Here is a 15,429-nt window from a genome sequence, read left to right on the forward strand (position 1 = left end):
GGTTGGCATCTGTCCGCTCGTCTTTTCGCGCTCGAAGGCATGACGGCAGCTCTTCTCGAGTTTCAGCTGGGCATGCGGACGTTTCAATGCCCCGACGACTCGGACTGGCAACTTCAGAGAAGAGCCTCCAGCCCCGCAAGAAACGAGCCGCGGGTGCTGTAGAAGAGAGAGCATGGTGCCCACTGGAGCTCGAGTCGACTGCAGTTGCCATTTCCACTTTTGCCGGCCGACAGCCAACTCCAGTCGATCGCGATCAATGCAGGCACAGGTTATGGCTCCTTCCACGCCGACGGGATCCGTGGCTCAACCTCCGCAATGGGCACCGGAACGATGCAACGCCAAGCGCATTGACAGCGCTAAACTGCACGACGATTTCCACAATATACAGAGCGAACAGGCCCCGTGGCAATCCGTCAGCCACTTACCCGAGCGTCGTATGATGGTACAGCGCATTCTACAGCTCTCGCAGACTCAAAGCAAGTCCGACGTGAACCCGGAGCGAGCGGTATTGCTAGCCAAACGTATCGAATTGGCTCTATATTCCCGTGCCGGGTCGCTTACCGAGTACCGCAACTTAGCCACTCTTCGACGACGACTGCAAAGCCTCGTGGCTTCCAGCGTACACGAATCCGCTGCAAGTGAGACGGTGGCACACAGCAGGAAGCGCCATGTATCAAGAAACCTGATGCAAGTGAACAGGATTAAACGTCGACGATGCATCTACACACCAGCGAGCAGTATCTTCGCCATGATCGGTGAGGACTGCACGCGTCTGGTCTTCTCGTTTCTAGACGGCAAGGAAATTATGCGTCAACGTATGCTAAACCGCTTCGCGGCTTCGTTCTTGCCAGGCTGCGCATTAAGTCTGACGGTCGAGGTGACACAGTTGACACGAGGGCTTGGCCACAACTCGTCCATGTTGCAAATGACAAACCTCCAGCAACTTGTAGTGCACAAGGCTGGCGTGTTGTCAATATCCCCTGTGGTTCCGAGGGTGGGGCCTGCTACGACGCCGCTCTATGCTTGGGGCTGTGCTGAGCTCCCGGCGACTCAAACTAACGATGGAGAGAGCGCTGTGCTCGCTCTGGCCGGCGCGTTAACCACCGGTGCCTTCCCGAGCCTCAAGAAGCTGCAGCTCATCTCTGTGTTTGTCAACACCATGAGCCGCAACGGCCTCCGCGCGTTGTGTGGCGCCCTGGAAACGGGCTGTCCGCTTCTAGAGGATCTGCTGCTAGCCGGCAACAGCCTGGCTGACCTCGGTGCCAGTGAAGTTGCGAGGCTGCTGCAGTCCGCTAAAGCCCCTCGTCTCGCCCGCTTGGACCTGAGGCGCAACTTCATTGGCGAGACCGGACTGCGAGCCGTTCTGTCCGCTCTCCAGACGAGTCCATCGCTCCAGGTGCTTTGTATGGGTGGCAACCTCGTCACAGACAACTGCGTGAATGAGTTGCAAAGACTGTTGGCGGGATCCGCCTGCCCTCTGCGATTCCTCGGCCTCGAAGACAACTTCTTGAGTGCCGAAGGCGTGCAGCTCGTCCTAGAGACTGCAGCAGTCACCAACACGTCAGCTACGAGGGCACGCCGTGTCTCCTGCGATCGCGGAGCGTCCGCGTAAGCACAACTAATAGTTCCAGCTAGTATTCAACCTAATAGAGATTCTGTCTGCTCAAAAATATAACCATCACTCTGCTTGAAAAACTGTAGACGAACGTTTGAAGATGAAAACGTAACCTTCAGCGTTTCACTTCGACGACATTCTTTTTTTTTTCACCATTCAACGGTTTAAACTGAACCAAGTAACGAATTGTCGTTTTTATCAGTGGCCACTTTACCAGTTGAAATGACAAAAAGCTTCTAAAGTTTTGGATGTTAAAAACTCGAAGAGAGGTTGGCGGTGTGAGGACTCAATATATTAGGACAAATAGATGAATGGGTGGGCAAAGCCACCCGCTTGGAGAAGAGAAACATTTCTCCTCCGTCTGGCAAATTAAAGAAGCTGTCTGGGAGTGTAGCAGCTCTTGAGTTCACCGCATAAGGGGGGAGTCCGTCGCAACGCTGAGTTGGGTCAAAATTAAACGGCACTTGATGATGGAGGAATTGCAGATCAATGGTAATAGTCTTCGGGTGGCGTGGTGGAGACATACCATCCCCACTGTGGAGACACAGTCTCTCCGTCTGCCTCTTGCAACGCTGCCTCCAGCTCACTGTTCTCCACTGCTACGTCCGTCTCCATCTCGTTCTCCGCTTCGGCATCTAACTCTCCGAACTGCATAAGACAGTCATCAACACGTTACCACCAAATTCACCAAAAAACTTTCCTCATACTGCAACGTACACTGAGATCGCGAGGACTCAACGTGCGGCCTCTTGATGGGGTGGACGCGTCGCTCTCTGTGCTGCTGCACAGGTCATCGGCTTCGTCCTCCTTGCGGGGGCTGAGAACTGCTAACTTCAGGTCGTGTTCGTCCTCGGCTGCTGCTGCTTTCAGGTACGTGAACACGCTCACGGCGGTGGCTGCTGCGGCGGCGGCTGTGGCCACGACGGGGTGCTGCTTGACCCAGCGGATGCCTCCAGCGATCTCGGTAGGCGTCGGGAAGAAGGATGGCACGACGACGTCCGACATGATTAATCTACGCTGGTGTGATGCGATACTGCTGACTAAATTAGCTTTAAGCGTGTGGTAATGAAACTCGCTGCTGCAAATAAATGAAAACTTGGGAGTTTTGTTATCCTGCCGAGACTTTGCGCAATGAAGCGTCGGGCGAGCGACTTCCGGCTGTGGATGGGGCGGCCGGTTTCGTCTTGAAATTTATATGCGAAAGAAAGGGCGCTGACACGAAGCAAAAACACGTCGCACGACCGCCGCAAAACCTTGATAAATGTATAACACGCACTAATCCGATTCAAGATTGTGTGGAAGTATCTTGATTGTTGTCTTTCTAATGTGATGCCCCGACATTGCCAATTGGGTAAGGAAAACTTGATTGGAGAGGGTTATTTGTGCGGCTCGGGTTGAGGCAGAGGCAACAAGTGCAATTTTGATTTGATTTTGCCATGCAGGACGCGCAGATTCAACGCGAAGTCATTCAGACTTACAGGCTGCAATGCTGAGGACTCTAAAGCTGAGGAACGAATCTGGAACGCGGATACTCCCCACGTGATGGCAGCATTGGCGTCGAATTGGCGTGAAGAGCCGTACCCATGGATCTTAGTCTCAACGCCGGAAAACTTCAAAGCAAACAACGGATCGCTGCTTGGCGTGCTCTGCAGCACTGTGGCGATGCTTGCTGGGTTTTGCATCCAACTTTTTGACCCATCTGCCGCGAAAGTCTTTCTCGGCAGATGGCTCAGCTCGTGGTGGCATTGCAGACTTTTCCGCGGTCTGTTTCCCAGCCCGTGTTGCATTACACCAGCGGCAAACATGATCCCAGTCGTTTTGCTCCCATCTTCGCACTTTTTCTCAGGCCTTTCAGCCTCTGAGGCTTTGCCAAGCAGTACCGGTGATGATTTTTTTTTCTTACCAAGCCATTGAGCCTGACCTTCAACCGGCAAGGACCAACGGCAATCTCCGGTATGGCCTCGAGAGTGTAGGACGTTTACTCCAGTCTTGTACACTGAACACACTGCCCAGCTCATCAGCTCAGTGCTGAAGCAGCACATCTCCAGACTTCAGCCCAGAGTCTCTACTAATTTCGGCGCGTGCGTCTGGCTGGTGGCACATTTCGGCCCCTATATTAGCTGTCGACTGCGCGTTCTTGACTAACGCCATAGCCACATTGCTGGAACCAGAGATATTATCAAGGCCGCACGATCCTGAAGAGATGCAGACGAAATTGAAGTTGCTGGTTTAACAAGTGGCGAGATCGTCGGGATGCAATTCACACGAAACGCAAGGCAGTTTTAAACCACTCGCTCGGCATGTCGAACACCGAAAAGGCAAGTTTTTTTTGTTTCAACTTGCCAAAACCGTGCTAATATCGCATTACTGTTGTTTAAACCTTGGCCCTCTCTTCCTTCCTGCGAATTTGATACTCACTCGCATCAGCCTCAATGTACTGCCGAATCTGCTTGCGAGTGGCCGTGATGTCCTCCGCAGAGAACGCGCTCGAAGTGATCAAAGCCTCGAGATTGCCGTCTGTCACGTCCTTGCTTATCACTCCTTCATTCTGATCCAGCAAGTTGAGTTCCAGACAATTTTTCAGCATCACTTCGGCAAACTTCAACACGTAAACACCGCAGTCGTAGCTGTTCTCTTGCTGTGGCGCCTTGACGTTCACCGTGAGAACGCGATCCACCCCGTAGTCGCCTACATTGTCTTGAGAATTCTCCCAACGCATCCGCAAAAATCTGGGTCGTATCAAAAATGTTAAAACACAATAATTACCATAACATGAGCAGTATAAAGTTGTACGTACGCTCTTAAGTTACGGATAATGGCAGCTTTGCGATGATACGAGCCAAGTGGGTCCAGCACAGCGATACACGAAAAAGCCTCCTATAATATAAAATATATTATGTTAGTCAAATATTATCCAGAATTTTAAGAGCAAAACTTACCTCGTTAATGGTGTCAGATCCTGCCAGTCCAGGGTTCAAAATCACAGCAAGGCTCCAGTGCAAGCTGTAAAGAACACACACATCCAGTCAGCACCACAAAGATTGCCAGAGTTCATCGACTGCGCCGTACTCCTTGTTGATTGGAATAAATATGATGGAGCGGTCGAAGAAATTGGAGCGCGCGAGCCACGTGGACACATTTTTGTATCCAGCTTCCATCCGCTCCAGCGCAGTCGCTCCTTTCCCCCCTCGAAGGCGTGTGTAGAAGTGCGAATTGAGGAAGAGAACTTTCTCCTGGACAGTTTTGTTATCTCGATAGCTGTCCAACATCATGCGTCTGTAAAACACCAAGAACGGCGTTAGTTATCACATTGTAGCTACAGAGCTCGCAATATTTAACTTACTTGAAGTAATAGTCGATAATGCTATCGTTTAGGTAGCGCCTGGGCTTCAGTCGCGATACATCGCGGCGGATGATCGTGACAATATCCGAGGTGCAGGGCGGCAATGGGTACGTTAGCACAGTGATGCTGCCCTCCTCATCATCTTCCTCCGACTCCGACGAACTGTGGACGCAACAAACAAAAAATCAGCTCAAAATCTTGTCAAGCTAAGCATTTATACGCACCTCTCTGCGTCTGCTTCAGTGGCGCTTCGTTGAGATTGCCTACTGGCCTTGTAGCTAAAGGGATCCCTCAGCAAGGCTTCCAGGTGTTCTTTCGCTTGTTTCTTATCATTTCTGCCAGTAAAATACATGCCAAAATGTTAGCGCGAGGCAAGTAAAACAAGGTGTGAACTAGCTGCACCATACATTGCTTGGACATCCCCAAAAGAGCGCAGGTGTTCTTGAATCTGACTCAAATCTCCTCCTGTTGTATCCTCCAGCGGACGAAGAACCATGTATCCTTTTGAAACATCTAACATTCCATAGCAACTATAACAGTTATAAATCTGCCACGGCACAACAACAACAGATCTCGGCGTACCTGTGCCAGTGGGGTCGTAAAAATCTTTCATCGCAGTTTGATCAGCTTCGCTTGCAAACGGCAGCTTGAATGCCATGAATGATGCTTCGTCTAGCAACTGTTCCATCCGATCGGGCTCGTCGACATCGATTTCTACGCTCACATCGACCTCCTTGGACACACAGTAATACCTGATATCGTGCAGCTTGTCGAGATTGAAGAGATAGTTCTCCTCGAACGGCCAAGTCTCGTTTTTCCCCCGAATATTGCGCATACACATACTGTCACCTTGGAAGAACATGTCGACGATGCATTGGAACAGTCCAATCATCACGTCGCAATTGTTGAGCCGTGCCATGGCACGCAGCGCCATGTCGTCCAGGTCAATAACAGCTGCTTTCACGTCCTGCTTCTTTAACGGTGTAGTTCTCCTCGTATCGTCCAGAACTTCGTCCACAATATCCCTATCTGACTGCACGTCAGGCTCCGAATCCGAGTCCAGCGCAATGGGCTTCGACGCTGAGCCTTCGCTGCTCATTTTCCTCTTGCCCAGTCTCGATACTCTTGAGTTTCGAATCGAAAACGGCGCTGTCGAGGTCGGTGAGATACCAAATAAAGTGGTTTTGTTCCGGTCCCGTAGCGAGTAGTGACTCACCACTGGCGACGGCGTCTTCCTTGTGTTGTTACTTAACTTCATCCTCTTCTCACTGGCTGTTAATAAGATCCGGGGTTTGGCCGGTAGCTGCTTCATTCTTGTGTTTACCCATCCACTGGATCCTGTATGTGGCCTGGAAATATCTTCCTTGGGTGGTGCACTGGTAATTTCCAACGACGACGAGGATGTTGAGTACGCCATCGCCTTCAGTATCGACCCGGAGCCGCGATTGGCTCTTGTGTTCATCTTTGTTAAATTATCCAGAAAATCACCCTGGGATTTTGGTGGAATGAAACCCTGCGGCATCACGTAGAAAAAAAATTGTTAGATTTTCCACGTCCAATAACAATAATTGTTTTTGTTTACTTTGCTGAGAACTCCATCGGCGACGCCTGGAGTTGACGTGGAGGACGCGGAATTGGCGAAAGATGACCCTGGGGCACTGATACTCTGGCCACTGGCCTTAGGTCGACTGGATTTGTACTTGTCGGGTGCATGGGGCCCTTCCAGCTGCCCACGAGACTGATTATCCTGGCTGAAGTCGAATTGGCTGTGTGTATCCTCCCAGTTGGCTCTGTGCTGGTGGCTGAGTGTACAGAATGATGCACGTGAGTATCAGTGATGCCAAATGCAACAGATAGCGTGGCAATAAGGCAACGCATGGCACGTACTTCCGAGGGACTGAGCGCTCAGAGGCTACAGTTTCGAACTCCAGCGTGTTGGCGTAGTGTGAGCCACCCGGTCCGCCACCGTGTGGGCCCGAGGGTGCGGATACGCGCGTCGTGTGGTGCCGCGCGCCGAAGCGCCGAGGGCGCCGGTCTCCCATCGGATGGCTTGAGAATGAAACAATAGCAATTATTGGATGTTGCATATTGTGCGTAATTAATTGAAGTCGAACAGTTTTCTACCAATCAAATCGAAGTCTTATATTTTACTTCGACCTCTTGGATGCGGGCGGACTTGATGTGGACACCAGCAGGGGGTCTCTGCGTCCGTAGCAACACCGACTATCGTTGTAGCATCACTAACCTCGCGCCGACGCGAGAGGTGTTGGCCGTGGTCTCCGACCGATATAGTTTCCAGGCAATTCACTCGCTGCTCCAAAGACATAACTAAAGCATACATGGTAACGACACAAGGGGACATCACCATAAGATCGTCTCCGTTGCCATCGGTGTCCTCGTCATCATGGCGAGCATTGCCATCCGGCGTCACTGCTGCAGTCGAAATGACCTAATGTTGTCATCCAAGACTGATCTCACTCTGCACCGTTGAGAAGATTGACCAGCCGAGGAGATCGTACTTACAGACCAAGCACGAGGACACCTACACTTCTGGATGCTGTTGAAAGTTGGGCCTGACTTGGGATGATGGTAAACAGCACCGATAGCGAATTCTCCACGCTATTTGTAATCACTAACGACCAACCTCATGGTTACCTGCTCCGCTCCACTTCGTGCAACGCTCCTCGGAACACCAACAGATCGTATCAACACACCCGTGATACCATCAGTGTACATAATGAAAGATCACATGCCCTCTTGCATGCGAATTGTTTTGAATATCTCTTCATGATCGCAAAAATATGCTGAAGATGTAGATTCATCGTGACAAGGGAATCTTTTGTACATGTCGTTGATGTACGAATACTCGATACTAACATGTTGCTAAAAAAAAAATAGCATGAGCAGCACAACAGTGCCACTAGCACAATACTTATTACACAAGATAGAGATTAGCTGCCCTTGTCGTACCGGCTGCGGACCCTACCACCTCGGATTCTACTCTGCCGGTGCGTGCGGTTGGGCTTCCCGTTCAACTTCCGGAACCTCTTCCGTGCCATTATGCACGGACAGTGGCTGTGGTGGTGCCGGTCTTCGCTCAGAGATCTCTACTTTTGCTGAGACTGACTCCAAGACCGAAGAATAGCAGCACTATGCACATCCCTTGTCTGAGAACCATGACTCATGCAAACGAATCCGGTGCTGGCAAAACGACCACTTTGAATGCAGTTCCAAGCAGCAGGTGGCAATGCCGCGGTCGGGTCGAAGCTCATCCTGTCGAGCTGATACGGTGGCGATCCAGTACAGTATTGTGTGAACGGCATTTGAAGTTGCCATGATTGACGCGACCAGATTCAGCTGAAACGCAAGTTTAAACACCATTCGATTGGTCAAAAATACTACCCTTGCAAACTCGGTACATGATATGTGGCGTCACAGCCAATTCAGCGTCGATGGCTGTCTCAGAGGAGGCATTGGCGTTGTCCGCATAGCGCGTCACCAGCTGTCGGACGGACGACTAGTGGAAGCTATTGGCACGTGAAGTGAGCAAGACACATTATGCGGCTCAGCAGTACAACACACAACGAGTGATGGCACTGCCAAGTCGGCAGCGCCAAGGCCACGTTGTGGGGCGCTTTCTGTCGCAGCTGCGTGAAGATCTCTTTGCGTGTCCGAAGGGACGCGTTGTCGCTGGATGGTCGCGTGAAGGTCGCCGCAAGCGCGTCGAAGGGATGCGGAGGGATGCGCAGATCCCTTCAACCTTTCGCGATTAATTATAACAGGTCAGTTGATTCGCGGTTTGTATTGGTCTGATCCGACCTGCTCCCGTATAAAACCCTGAAGGTTTTTGAAGTTTAGCGTCTGCTCACGTCGCCCATACTGAAACCCAGTCAAACTGGCAAAAAATGGAAGCTACTCGCACGCGCCACTCGATTCCCGCCCACCTGTCGCCACAATGGCCACCCCAACGCCGGTCATAACGCTATCTGCTCTCTTCGTGGCGCATCCGTCCGTCTACCATCGCAGCACTGGCCACCATGGAGTCACACTCGCTCAGCGACGACGATATGCTCATGGGTGAGATCCTCATGTCACTCAAGCGGGACCGCCCCGCCGGAATGGATACTGTCAAGCTCGAGCCGCAACAGCAGCCGAGCTACCGCAGTAAGATGACCGGTCTGTCCGTGGAGGTATCACTGCCCTCTGCGCCCTCTGGCGCCGAGAGCCCCGCCGACGTCTTCAATTTCGACGCGTTCAGCTCCGTGAGTCCCATGGCTTACAAGTTGCCGCTGCACCCTGTAGCTCCCACAGTAGTAGCGCCACCCACACGGGCCGTGACAGCCACGCCTCGCGGCAGCAGCAAACGCTACGGCCCTGTGGTGCAGCTCGAGGACTTGAGGGAATGCTTTAACATGCCTATCGCCGCCGTCGCGCGTAAATTCGGTATCTGTGCCACGTTGCTCAAGAAGATCTGCCGTCGTCACGGTATCCAACGCTGGCCGCATCGACAGATCCGCAGCTTGCAAAAGAGCATCGACATGCTGCGTGAATCGCTGAGTGTGGCCAAAGGCACCAACAAGGAGTACATTGCCAAAAAGATCGCGGCCTTCGAGTACACACTCGAGTGTATCATGCAAGACCCCAACACGGCGGCCAAGGGTATCTCTGCAGGGCGATTGGCCTCCCCAGCTACCGAAGAGATGGTTAAGCGCGGTAACCGCGCCAGGAGCCGCAAGAAAGCAGCGGTGTCCACTACGGTGCAGACCGCTATGTCCGACGATGAAGATGCCGCGAGTGGGACTGCTACTTCGTTGGTGGTCGCACCGTCACAACAGGACTGGACGGCTGAGAGTGGTGCGCCCGGACCGTCAGCGGAGCGTCTTAATACGCGCCGAGCCAGCGTGCCAATGTCTCTCCAGTCCATTCTGTGCTGAACCGAGAGGTGCTAGTGTAGTGGAAAGATTAATGTCATAGTGTAGCGTTGTGGAGGCACCTTAGGAGAGCGCTAGTAGGTAGATCGTAGGGATGCGAGGCGATTCCTCGCCAATAAATATCATGAAGTCAAGTGGATTCATTTCTAGTTCCTTGTGTCGGGAAGATCCAGAACAATAGTGCTGGTTTGGTGCAGTGACACGCAATGGGTGCTCCTCAACCAGGAATCCTCATCAATCTTTTTCTCCAAGAGTATTGACAACCCCTAATACTATGAGTTGCAGACCGCAGCAGCCTGACAAGCATTGTTACTAACTTAGTAATGCTTCGTACTATGGCTGTCGCTGTTTTTCTGAATCTCCATTCCTCGACTGTGATCAGCTTCACTGCTTCTCGGCGTTTCAAGGGGGAAATGTCAAAGTTTCGCGTCGCTTCAGCGGAGCTGGCTCAAGCCACGAAGTGAAGCTCTCTGTGCTGTCTGCGTTGTGCGTCGCTGTCCATTGACACTGTCAATGACAGCGCTAATTTCTGTCACGATAATAAGATTGCGATGTCCGTAAATGAATCGAAGCCAGCACCAACCAAGTAGTCACGTCACGCCAGAAGTCTAGCATCTCACTTCAACTTGTAGCATACAAAAACCAAGATGTCACTGGCTTCTATTATGCTATTGCTGGCGGAACTTACGACACACCTTATAAATATAAAGCTAAATGCATAACATAGTCATGAGAGGTAAACTAGACGAGCATCGAGCCAACCGAAGTGTAAGCAGCGTCGCCACCTTCGATTAACTTCCGTACGACGGCTAGCCATGGGCTGTGGTGAGCATAAAGAGAAGTCCAATGGGCTCTGGTATGTGGGCGTGATTCTGACAATCGTCGGCTCGATCTGCACCAACATGGGTGTAAATCTGCAGAAGTTCTCCTTCATGCGTGAAGCCAAGGGCCGTAGTGTTGGCGACAAACGCGGCTACTTCCGTCAGCCGCTGTGGGTAATTGGGCTGCTACTCGTGGTCGGCGGCAGCGTCCTAGACTTCGTGGCGCTGGGTTTCATGCCGCAGTCGCTGGCTACACCTGTTGGTGGGTCGACTATGGTTGCCAATGTCGCCTTCGCGTCGCTGTTGCTCAAGGAGAAGTTCACCAAGTCTGATGCTATTGGCACCGCTCTCGTATTACTTGGCATCACCGTCGTCGCTATATTCGCTGAAAAGGAGAGCGCGTGTTATACCGTCGACGAATTGATTGCACTCTACCGCGAGCCGCTCTTTGCAGTATACGCTACATTAATGAGCGTTTCCTGCTTATTACTCTTTCTACTAACGAGGAAGATGGAACACACACTGAAGCATAAAGGAAGGACCTCGCCTGAGTACACGCGTTTCCGCAAGCTTCATCCGGTCAGCTACCCCGCGCTTTCTGGCATTTTTGGTGCACAATCTGTGTTGTTCGCCAAGTCGATGGCGGAACTTATGAAGACAACAATCGAGGGGGACAACCAGTTCGTGACGTTCGGCCCCTACGCTATCGCGTTCAGCATGCTCACTTGTGTCTTCATGCAGATCCACTGGCTCGCTCACGGTCTGCAGAAATTCGATGCCGTCTTCGTCGTTCCAGTCTTCCAATGTTTCTTCATCTCCATCTCCATCTTTGGCGGTGGCGTGTACTTTAAAGAGTTCGCAAAGATGACACCACTCGCGCTTGGTATGTTCTCGCTCGGTGCTTTCATCACAATCAGTGGAGTGGTCAAGCTGGCGCATCGGGACATGCAGAAGCTCAGTCCGATCAGGAGACTACGCGCAGCTACAATGATGTTGGTGTTTATCCATCGAAGTCAGAAAGCTCGCAATCTTAAGGCTCATTGGACTGAAAACCCCAGTCCGAGCGAGACAGCAGAATTCTTCCAGCAACACAACGTGCCTCTCACATGCGCAAAGAAGCAGCCAGTTTCTCCGCGGCAGCGTTCAAAAGCGTCGGTGCTACCCGTAGGTCCTGAGGGAGCGCCAGCAGTGACGTCGACATCATCAGTAACTCCAGCACCAACCCCACCAGTCGAAGGGAACGGGGTGAGCGAGTCAACGTCCGTAGGCAGGAGAGAAGCACGAGAATCCCCATCGTCGCCTAAAAAGTAACGCTTAAAGACAGATTGGTGAATATGTATATGTATTGATCTACAGCGAGATCTTGCCTCAGGAAGAACCTAAGACAGCAGGGCCTTGCGGACGCCCTCGACCAGTTCGTCCTCGGGTTTGGTGTCGGCGGCGGGGAACTCGAACTCCAAGCCGGTGATGAGCTCGTAAAGCATGATGTAGCGGCGCGACAGTTCGCTCACAAGCTCCTTGGGGGCTTCGGGTAGGACGGCGTCGTTGTAAGGATCGCATCGCTCCTTGAACCACAGACGGAGGAACTCCTTGTCGATGTTCTCGGGTGACTTACCCTCAGCCATACGCTGCTCGTACGAGTCAGCCAGCCAATAGCGACTGGAGTCAGGCGTGTGGATCTCATCGATAAGGAGAATCTCACCGGTGGCCTCGTCAAAGCCGAACTCGTACTTGGTGTCCACCAGGATGAGACCGCGCTTAGCCGCCTGCTCCTGACCGAAAGCGAACAGCTCGAGCGTCTTCTTCTCGCAGTAGTCCCACTGCTCCTGGGTCATGCGTCCACTACGCACAATCTCCACTCCCGAGATCAACTCGTCATGCTCATCATCCTTGGTCGTGGGGGTCACGAGGTTCTGCGGCAGCTTCTGGTGCTGCTTGTAGCCATCTTTAAGCTTGTGGCCGCAGAAATCGCGGCTGCCGTTCTTGTAGTTGGTCCACATACTCGTGCTCGTGGAGCCCGTGATGTAGCCACGCACCACAAACTCCACGGGGAACACCGTGCACTTCTTGCAGAGCATAGCGGACGGGTGCGGCACGCCCAGCAGGTGGTTGGCCACGATGTGCTTGGTCTGGTTGAACCACCAGACGCTCGTCAGTGTCAGCACACGGCTTTTAAAGGGCACGGAAGCCAAAGCACGGTCGAAGGCCGACTGGCGGTCCGTGGACACCAGCAGTACGCGGTCTTCGAACACATACACGTCGCGCACTTTACCCGTGATCTGCTTGAAGGCCGGCAGCTCCTTGCTGAGCGCAGCCAGCGACGTGGCAGTCAATGTCTGGCCATTCTCGATCTTGGACAGGTACGCCTGCGTGCGCTTCTCGGCTTCGGCGACGATCACGCTCATGGTGGTCAATGTGCTAGCCGAAGGAAGGACTGGCCAGAAGAGCGGCAATAACGTAACCTCCTCAACGACCCAATCATAGACCAGATTGATAAATATAGCCAATCATCGCTCGATATGGAAGCGGTGTAGGATTAAAGTGGCACGGGATGAAGCGACTTTATACAGTGGCACTCGCCAGTGCAAGTCGTCTGCTACTTCTCATAGCGCTCTTCCAGTCTGCAAATACGTCGCTGTGTGACGGGGTGGCCGGTTTCGCCCATTACAATATCGACGGCACGCCATCGCCTGGCCACACGGAACATGAGCGACATGCCTGCAAGTCGTGCCACGCTATGCGTGTAATGGAGTAACCAGGTGGCGATAGATGTCTGGACAATGTCGCGACATTTGCATGGTTCCTTGCGGGAAATCTGACCGCGGGTTGATAGAATTATACGACCACGAACGGAACGGGAAGACTGAGAGGTAGGAACATACAAGTATGGAATATTTCTGTATTGGTACGATAGTTATTTGCACAAGACGACGTGGCTCGAATAGATAGCTCAAAATGCTCGACGCCACAGGGGGGAATGACAGAAGTGTCTCCGTCCGGCGAGTAGGTCGGACTGCCAGCTGCTGGTGCTCGACGATGTGTTGTTAATCCGTCGACGCCTCTACGACGCACTCGACCTGCACGGCGACTTCGCGCTCGTGCGCCGCGCGTTGAAAGGCACCGACGATGGCGAAGTAACTCAGCTGTTTTCTTCTACGGGGCTTCTGTGCGCGCTCACGTTCACGACGGCGACGCTTCTCTAGCTCGAACTTGATGCGGCTGCTGACGGCCAGCAGCGCGTTCACAGTCTTGGGTGGAGATGCTGTGGGAGTCTTGACTCGCTGCTGCTTCTCAGCGTCTACTTCCGACTCCTCCTCGATGGATTCGAAGTCGAAGCGAGCGCGCTTGGCCGAGCCACGGCCGTGGACTGGCGACACTGCAGGTGTGGGAGGAGCGAAACTCTCCAAGTCGCGCTTGAGCGACACCTTGAGCGCGGTTAACGCTGCTGACAGGTTGACGCTGTCCGATGACGAGGATGAAGCGTCGGACATCGGCGGTGTGGCCACGGGCGTGCGCAATGGTCCGCATGCAGATACGCGCGGTGCGATGGGTGAAGCGCCACTGAAGAGGCTCTTGCGTTTCTTGGAACTCTGGTTGATCGGCATAGTGTCCACCTGCACTTCCATAACGTGGGCCAGGCGGCGATGTGGGTTGGTAGTGACTCAGGAGCCTGGTGCTGCTCGATGAGATGCACGGGTACAAACAGGGCAGCAACGCTGCTAGAACGAAAGGATGTAGCGAGAGAAAACGAGAGTTGGGAACACCGCAAAGCACGGCGAGGTGGAAACCCGCTACAGTACGTAGGATTCAGTTAGTCGTGCTCAAGAGGTGGCTCTTCCTCTAAGACTCGCCCTCTTCTTCTCAACTGAAAGGCTGTCAAGAAAGCACTTGCGCCCCAGACGGCAAATTCAGCAATGATCGAGCCATCGGCAGAAGGAAAAGTGAGAGCAGAGAAAGAGAAATCGAAACGCAGCCCACCCAGAAACCCGCGATTGATGATTGGTAGAAATGGACCACTTTACAGCCAATCCGACGACTCATTTCGGCGAATCGTGCGCCGGCTTCACACGAGGACGAGAGTTGGTGGCTCTGCAAGATTGCTGGCGGCTCTACGCACACTGTCACTGGTGCAGATCAAGTGGTGAGCCTGTTCTTCACCAGAACCAGTCAAGCGGCTTGCTGACTTTTGCGTTCACGCTCCGCTGCACCTAGCAGTGTACGAACACGAGCAGTAGTGCCTGAGACGCATCGGGTCGGTGGTTACCAGAGCGTTCGCGCAATGGACACAACGAGTCATGGGGCACGTTGAACTGCAACGTGGCCGTTTGTTCCATGTTGAACCCTGCAGCACTGCCGGGTGGGTGGCGACTTGTTAAGGTGCCTCACAATACGAACAGGGCTTACTCTGACAAAGGGCCAACCAACTACTGAGAATTCCAGCGATTCTAGCAATCGATTCGTGTACCTTGACCACAAGTCGACGCTGCTGACAACCGAGGCTTGTAGTTGTCATTAGCGCTAGGTCTGCTGTATGTTTAACACCGTGGAATTGCGTCTTGTTTCCTGTGGCAGGAATCGAAAACTCCCCTCGACTTATGCGCGCTACTGACAACCGGCGTTGTAGACTTCTTCTTGAATCAGTAGCATGCCCTTGACTGATGTTGATCAAGTTCTTGTGGTGATTGACTCAGGTCGACAATGATCATCTCACCGTCCCCT

The 15,429-nt window shown here is 52.8% G+C and overlaps 8 protein-coding genes across 9 annotated transcripts; 4 read left to right on the top strand and 4 right to left on the bottom strand.

The window, feature by feature from the left end:
• The first annotated feature begins 54 nt into the window (after window positions 1-54).
• PPTG_01685 (hypothetical protein) lies at window positions 55-1,738 on the top strand. Its single transcript, XM_008895068.1, has one exon. The coding sequence runs from the start codon at window positions 173-175 to the stop codon at window positions 1,610-1,612; it is 1,440 nt and encodes a 479-aa protein (XP_008893316.1). The 5' UTR covers window positions 55-172; the 3' UTR covers window positions 1,613-1,738.
• Window positions 1,739-1,885: 147 nt separating this feature from the next.
• Window positions 1,886-2,745, bottom strand: PPTG_01686 (hypothetical protein). The gene is made up of 2 exons (XM_008895069.1): window positions 2,333-2,745; window positions 1,886-2,263 (listed from the first exon to the last, which is right to left on the bottom strand). Exons 1-2 carry the CDS (start codon window positions 2,618-2,620, stop codon window positions 2,102-2,104), a joined length of 450 nt encoding a protein of 149 aa, XP_008893317.1. The 5' UTR covers window positions 2,621-2,745; the 3' UTR covers window positions 1,886-2,101.
• A 1,092-nt stretch (window positions 2,746-3,837) lies between these two features.
• Window positions 3,838-7,036, bottom strand: PPTG_01687. Of its 2 annotated transcripts, XM_008895070.1 has the most exons (10): window positions 6,846-7,036; window positions 6,541-6,760; window positions 5,541-6,471; window positions 5,366-5,471; window positions 5,183-5,293; window positions 4,959-5,120; window positions 4,685-4,891; window positions 4,555-4,618; window positions 4,413-4,492; window positions 3,838-4,344 (listed from the first exon to the last, which is right to left on the bottom strand). In XM_008895070.1, exons 1-10 carry the CDS (start codon window positions 6,998-7,000, stop codon window positions 3,990-3,992), a joined length of 2,391 nt encoding a protein of 796 aa, XP_008893318.1. In that variant the 5' UTR covers window positions 7,001-7,036; the 3' UTR covers window positions 3,838-3,989. The 2 variants fall into 2 exon arrangements, with proteins under 2 accessions (XP_008893318.1, XP_008893319.1); XM_008895071.1 differs by having other exon boundaries at window positions 4,555-4,891.
• Window positions 7,037-8,548: 1,512 nt separating this feature from the next.
• PPTG_21095 (hypothetical protein) lies at window positions 8,549-8,731 on the top strand (the record flags this gene model as incomplete). The annotated part of the gene is made up of 1 exon (XM_008895548.1): window positions 8,549-8,731. One exon carries the CDS (start codon window positions 8,549-8,551, stop codon window positions 8,729-8,731), a length of 183 nt encoding a protein of 60 aa, XP_008893796.1.
• Window positions 8,732-8,995: 264 nt separating this feature from the next.
• On the top strand, window positions 8,996-9,892 carry PPTG_01688 (hypothetical protein; the record flags this gene model as incomplete). The annotated part of the gene is made up of 1 exon (XM_008895072.1): window positions 8,996-9,892. The coding sequence occupies one exon, from the start codon at window positions 8,996-8,998 to the stop codon at window positions 9,890-9,892; it is 897 nt and encodes a 298-aa protein (XP_008893320.1).
• A 189-nt stretch (window positions 9,893-10,081) lies between these two features.
• PPTG_01689 (hypothetical protein) lies at window positions 10,082-12,032 on the top strand. Its single transcript, XM_008895073.1, has one exon. It carries the CDS (start codon window positions 10,705-10,707, stop codon window positions 12,019-12,021), a length of 1,317 nt encoding a protein of 438 aa, XP_008893321.1. The 5' UTR covers window positions 10,082-10,704; the 3' UTR covers window positions 12,022-12,032.
• A 3-nt stretch (window positions 12,033-12,035) lies between these two features.
• On the bottom strand, window positions 12,036-13,168 carry PPTG_01690 (phosphoribosylaminoimidazolesuccinocarboxamide synthase). The gene has a single exon (XM_008895074.1). The coding sequence runs from the start codon at window positions 13,113-13,115 to the stop codon at window positions 12,090-12,092; it is 1,026 nt and encodes a 341-aa protein (XP_008893322.1). The 5' UTR covers window positions 13,116-13,168; the 3' UTR covers window positions 12,036-12,089.
• Window positions 13,169-13,576: 408 nt separating this feature from the next.
• On the bottom strand, window positions 13,577-14,708 carry PPTG_01691 (hypothetical protein). Its single transcript, XM_008895075.1, has one exon. It carries the CDS (start codon window positions 14,334-14,336, stop codon window positions 13,755-13,757), a length of 582 nt encoding a protein of 193 aa, XP_008893323.1. The 5' UTR covers window positions 14,337-14,708; the 3' UTR covers window positions 13,577-13,754.
• Window positions 14,709-15,429: the final 721 nt, after the last annotated feature.

The sequence above is a fragment of the Phytophthora parasitica genome (assembly GCF_000247585.1).
Source record: "Phytophthora parasitica INRA-310 unplaced genomic scaffold supercont2.3, whole genome shotgun sequence".
Lineage (NCBI taxonomy): Eukaryota > Oomycota > Peronosporomycetes > Peronosporales > Peronosporaceae > Phytophthora > Phytophthora nicotianae.

Bases quoted from the DNA above. Each gene is read 5' to 3' on its own strand.
- PPTG_01685 (XM_008895068.1), top strand. From the start codon at position 173: ATGGTGCCCACTGGAGCTCGAGTCGACTGCAGTTGCCATTTCCACTTT.
- PPTG_01686 (XM_008895069.1), bottom strand. From the start codon at position 2,620: ATGTCGGACGTCGTCGTGCCATCCTTCTTCCCGACGCCTACCGAGATC. The intron at 2,264-2,332 runs GTACGTTGCAGT...TGTCTTATGCAG, and splicing joins TGAGTCCTCGCGATCTCAGT to TTCGGAGAGTTAGATGCCGA.
- PPTG_01687 (XM_008895070.1), bottom strand. From the start codon at position 7,000: ATGGGAGACCGGCGCCCTCGGCGCTTCGGCGCGCGGCACCACACGACG. The intron at 4,892-4,958 runs GTAAGTTAAATA...GGTGTTTTACAG, and splicing joins ATTATCGACTATTACTTCAA to ACGCATGATGTTGGACAGCT. The intron at 4,493-4,554 runs GTAAGTTTTGCT...TTTATATTATAG, and splicing joins GATCTGACACCATTAACGAG to GAGGCTTTTTCGTGTATCGC.
- PPTG_01689 (XM_008895073.1), top strand. From the start codon at position 10,705: ATGGGCTGTGGTGAGCATAAAGAGAAGTCCAATGGGCTCTGGTATGTG.
- PPTG_01690 (XM_008895074.1), bottom strand. From the start codon at position 13,115: ATGAGCGTGATCGTCGCCGAAGCCGAGAAGCGCACGCAGGCGTACCTG.
- PPTG_01691 (XM_008895075.1), bottom strand. From the start codon at position 14,336: ATGGAAGTGCAGGTGGACACTATGCCGATCAACCAGAGTTCCAAGAAA.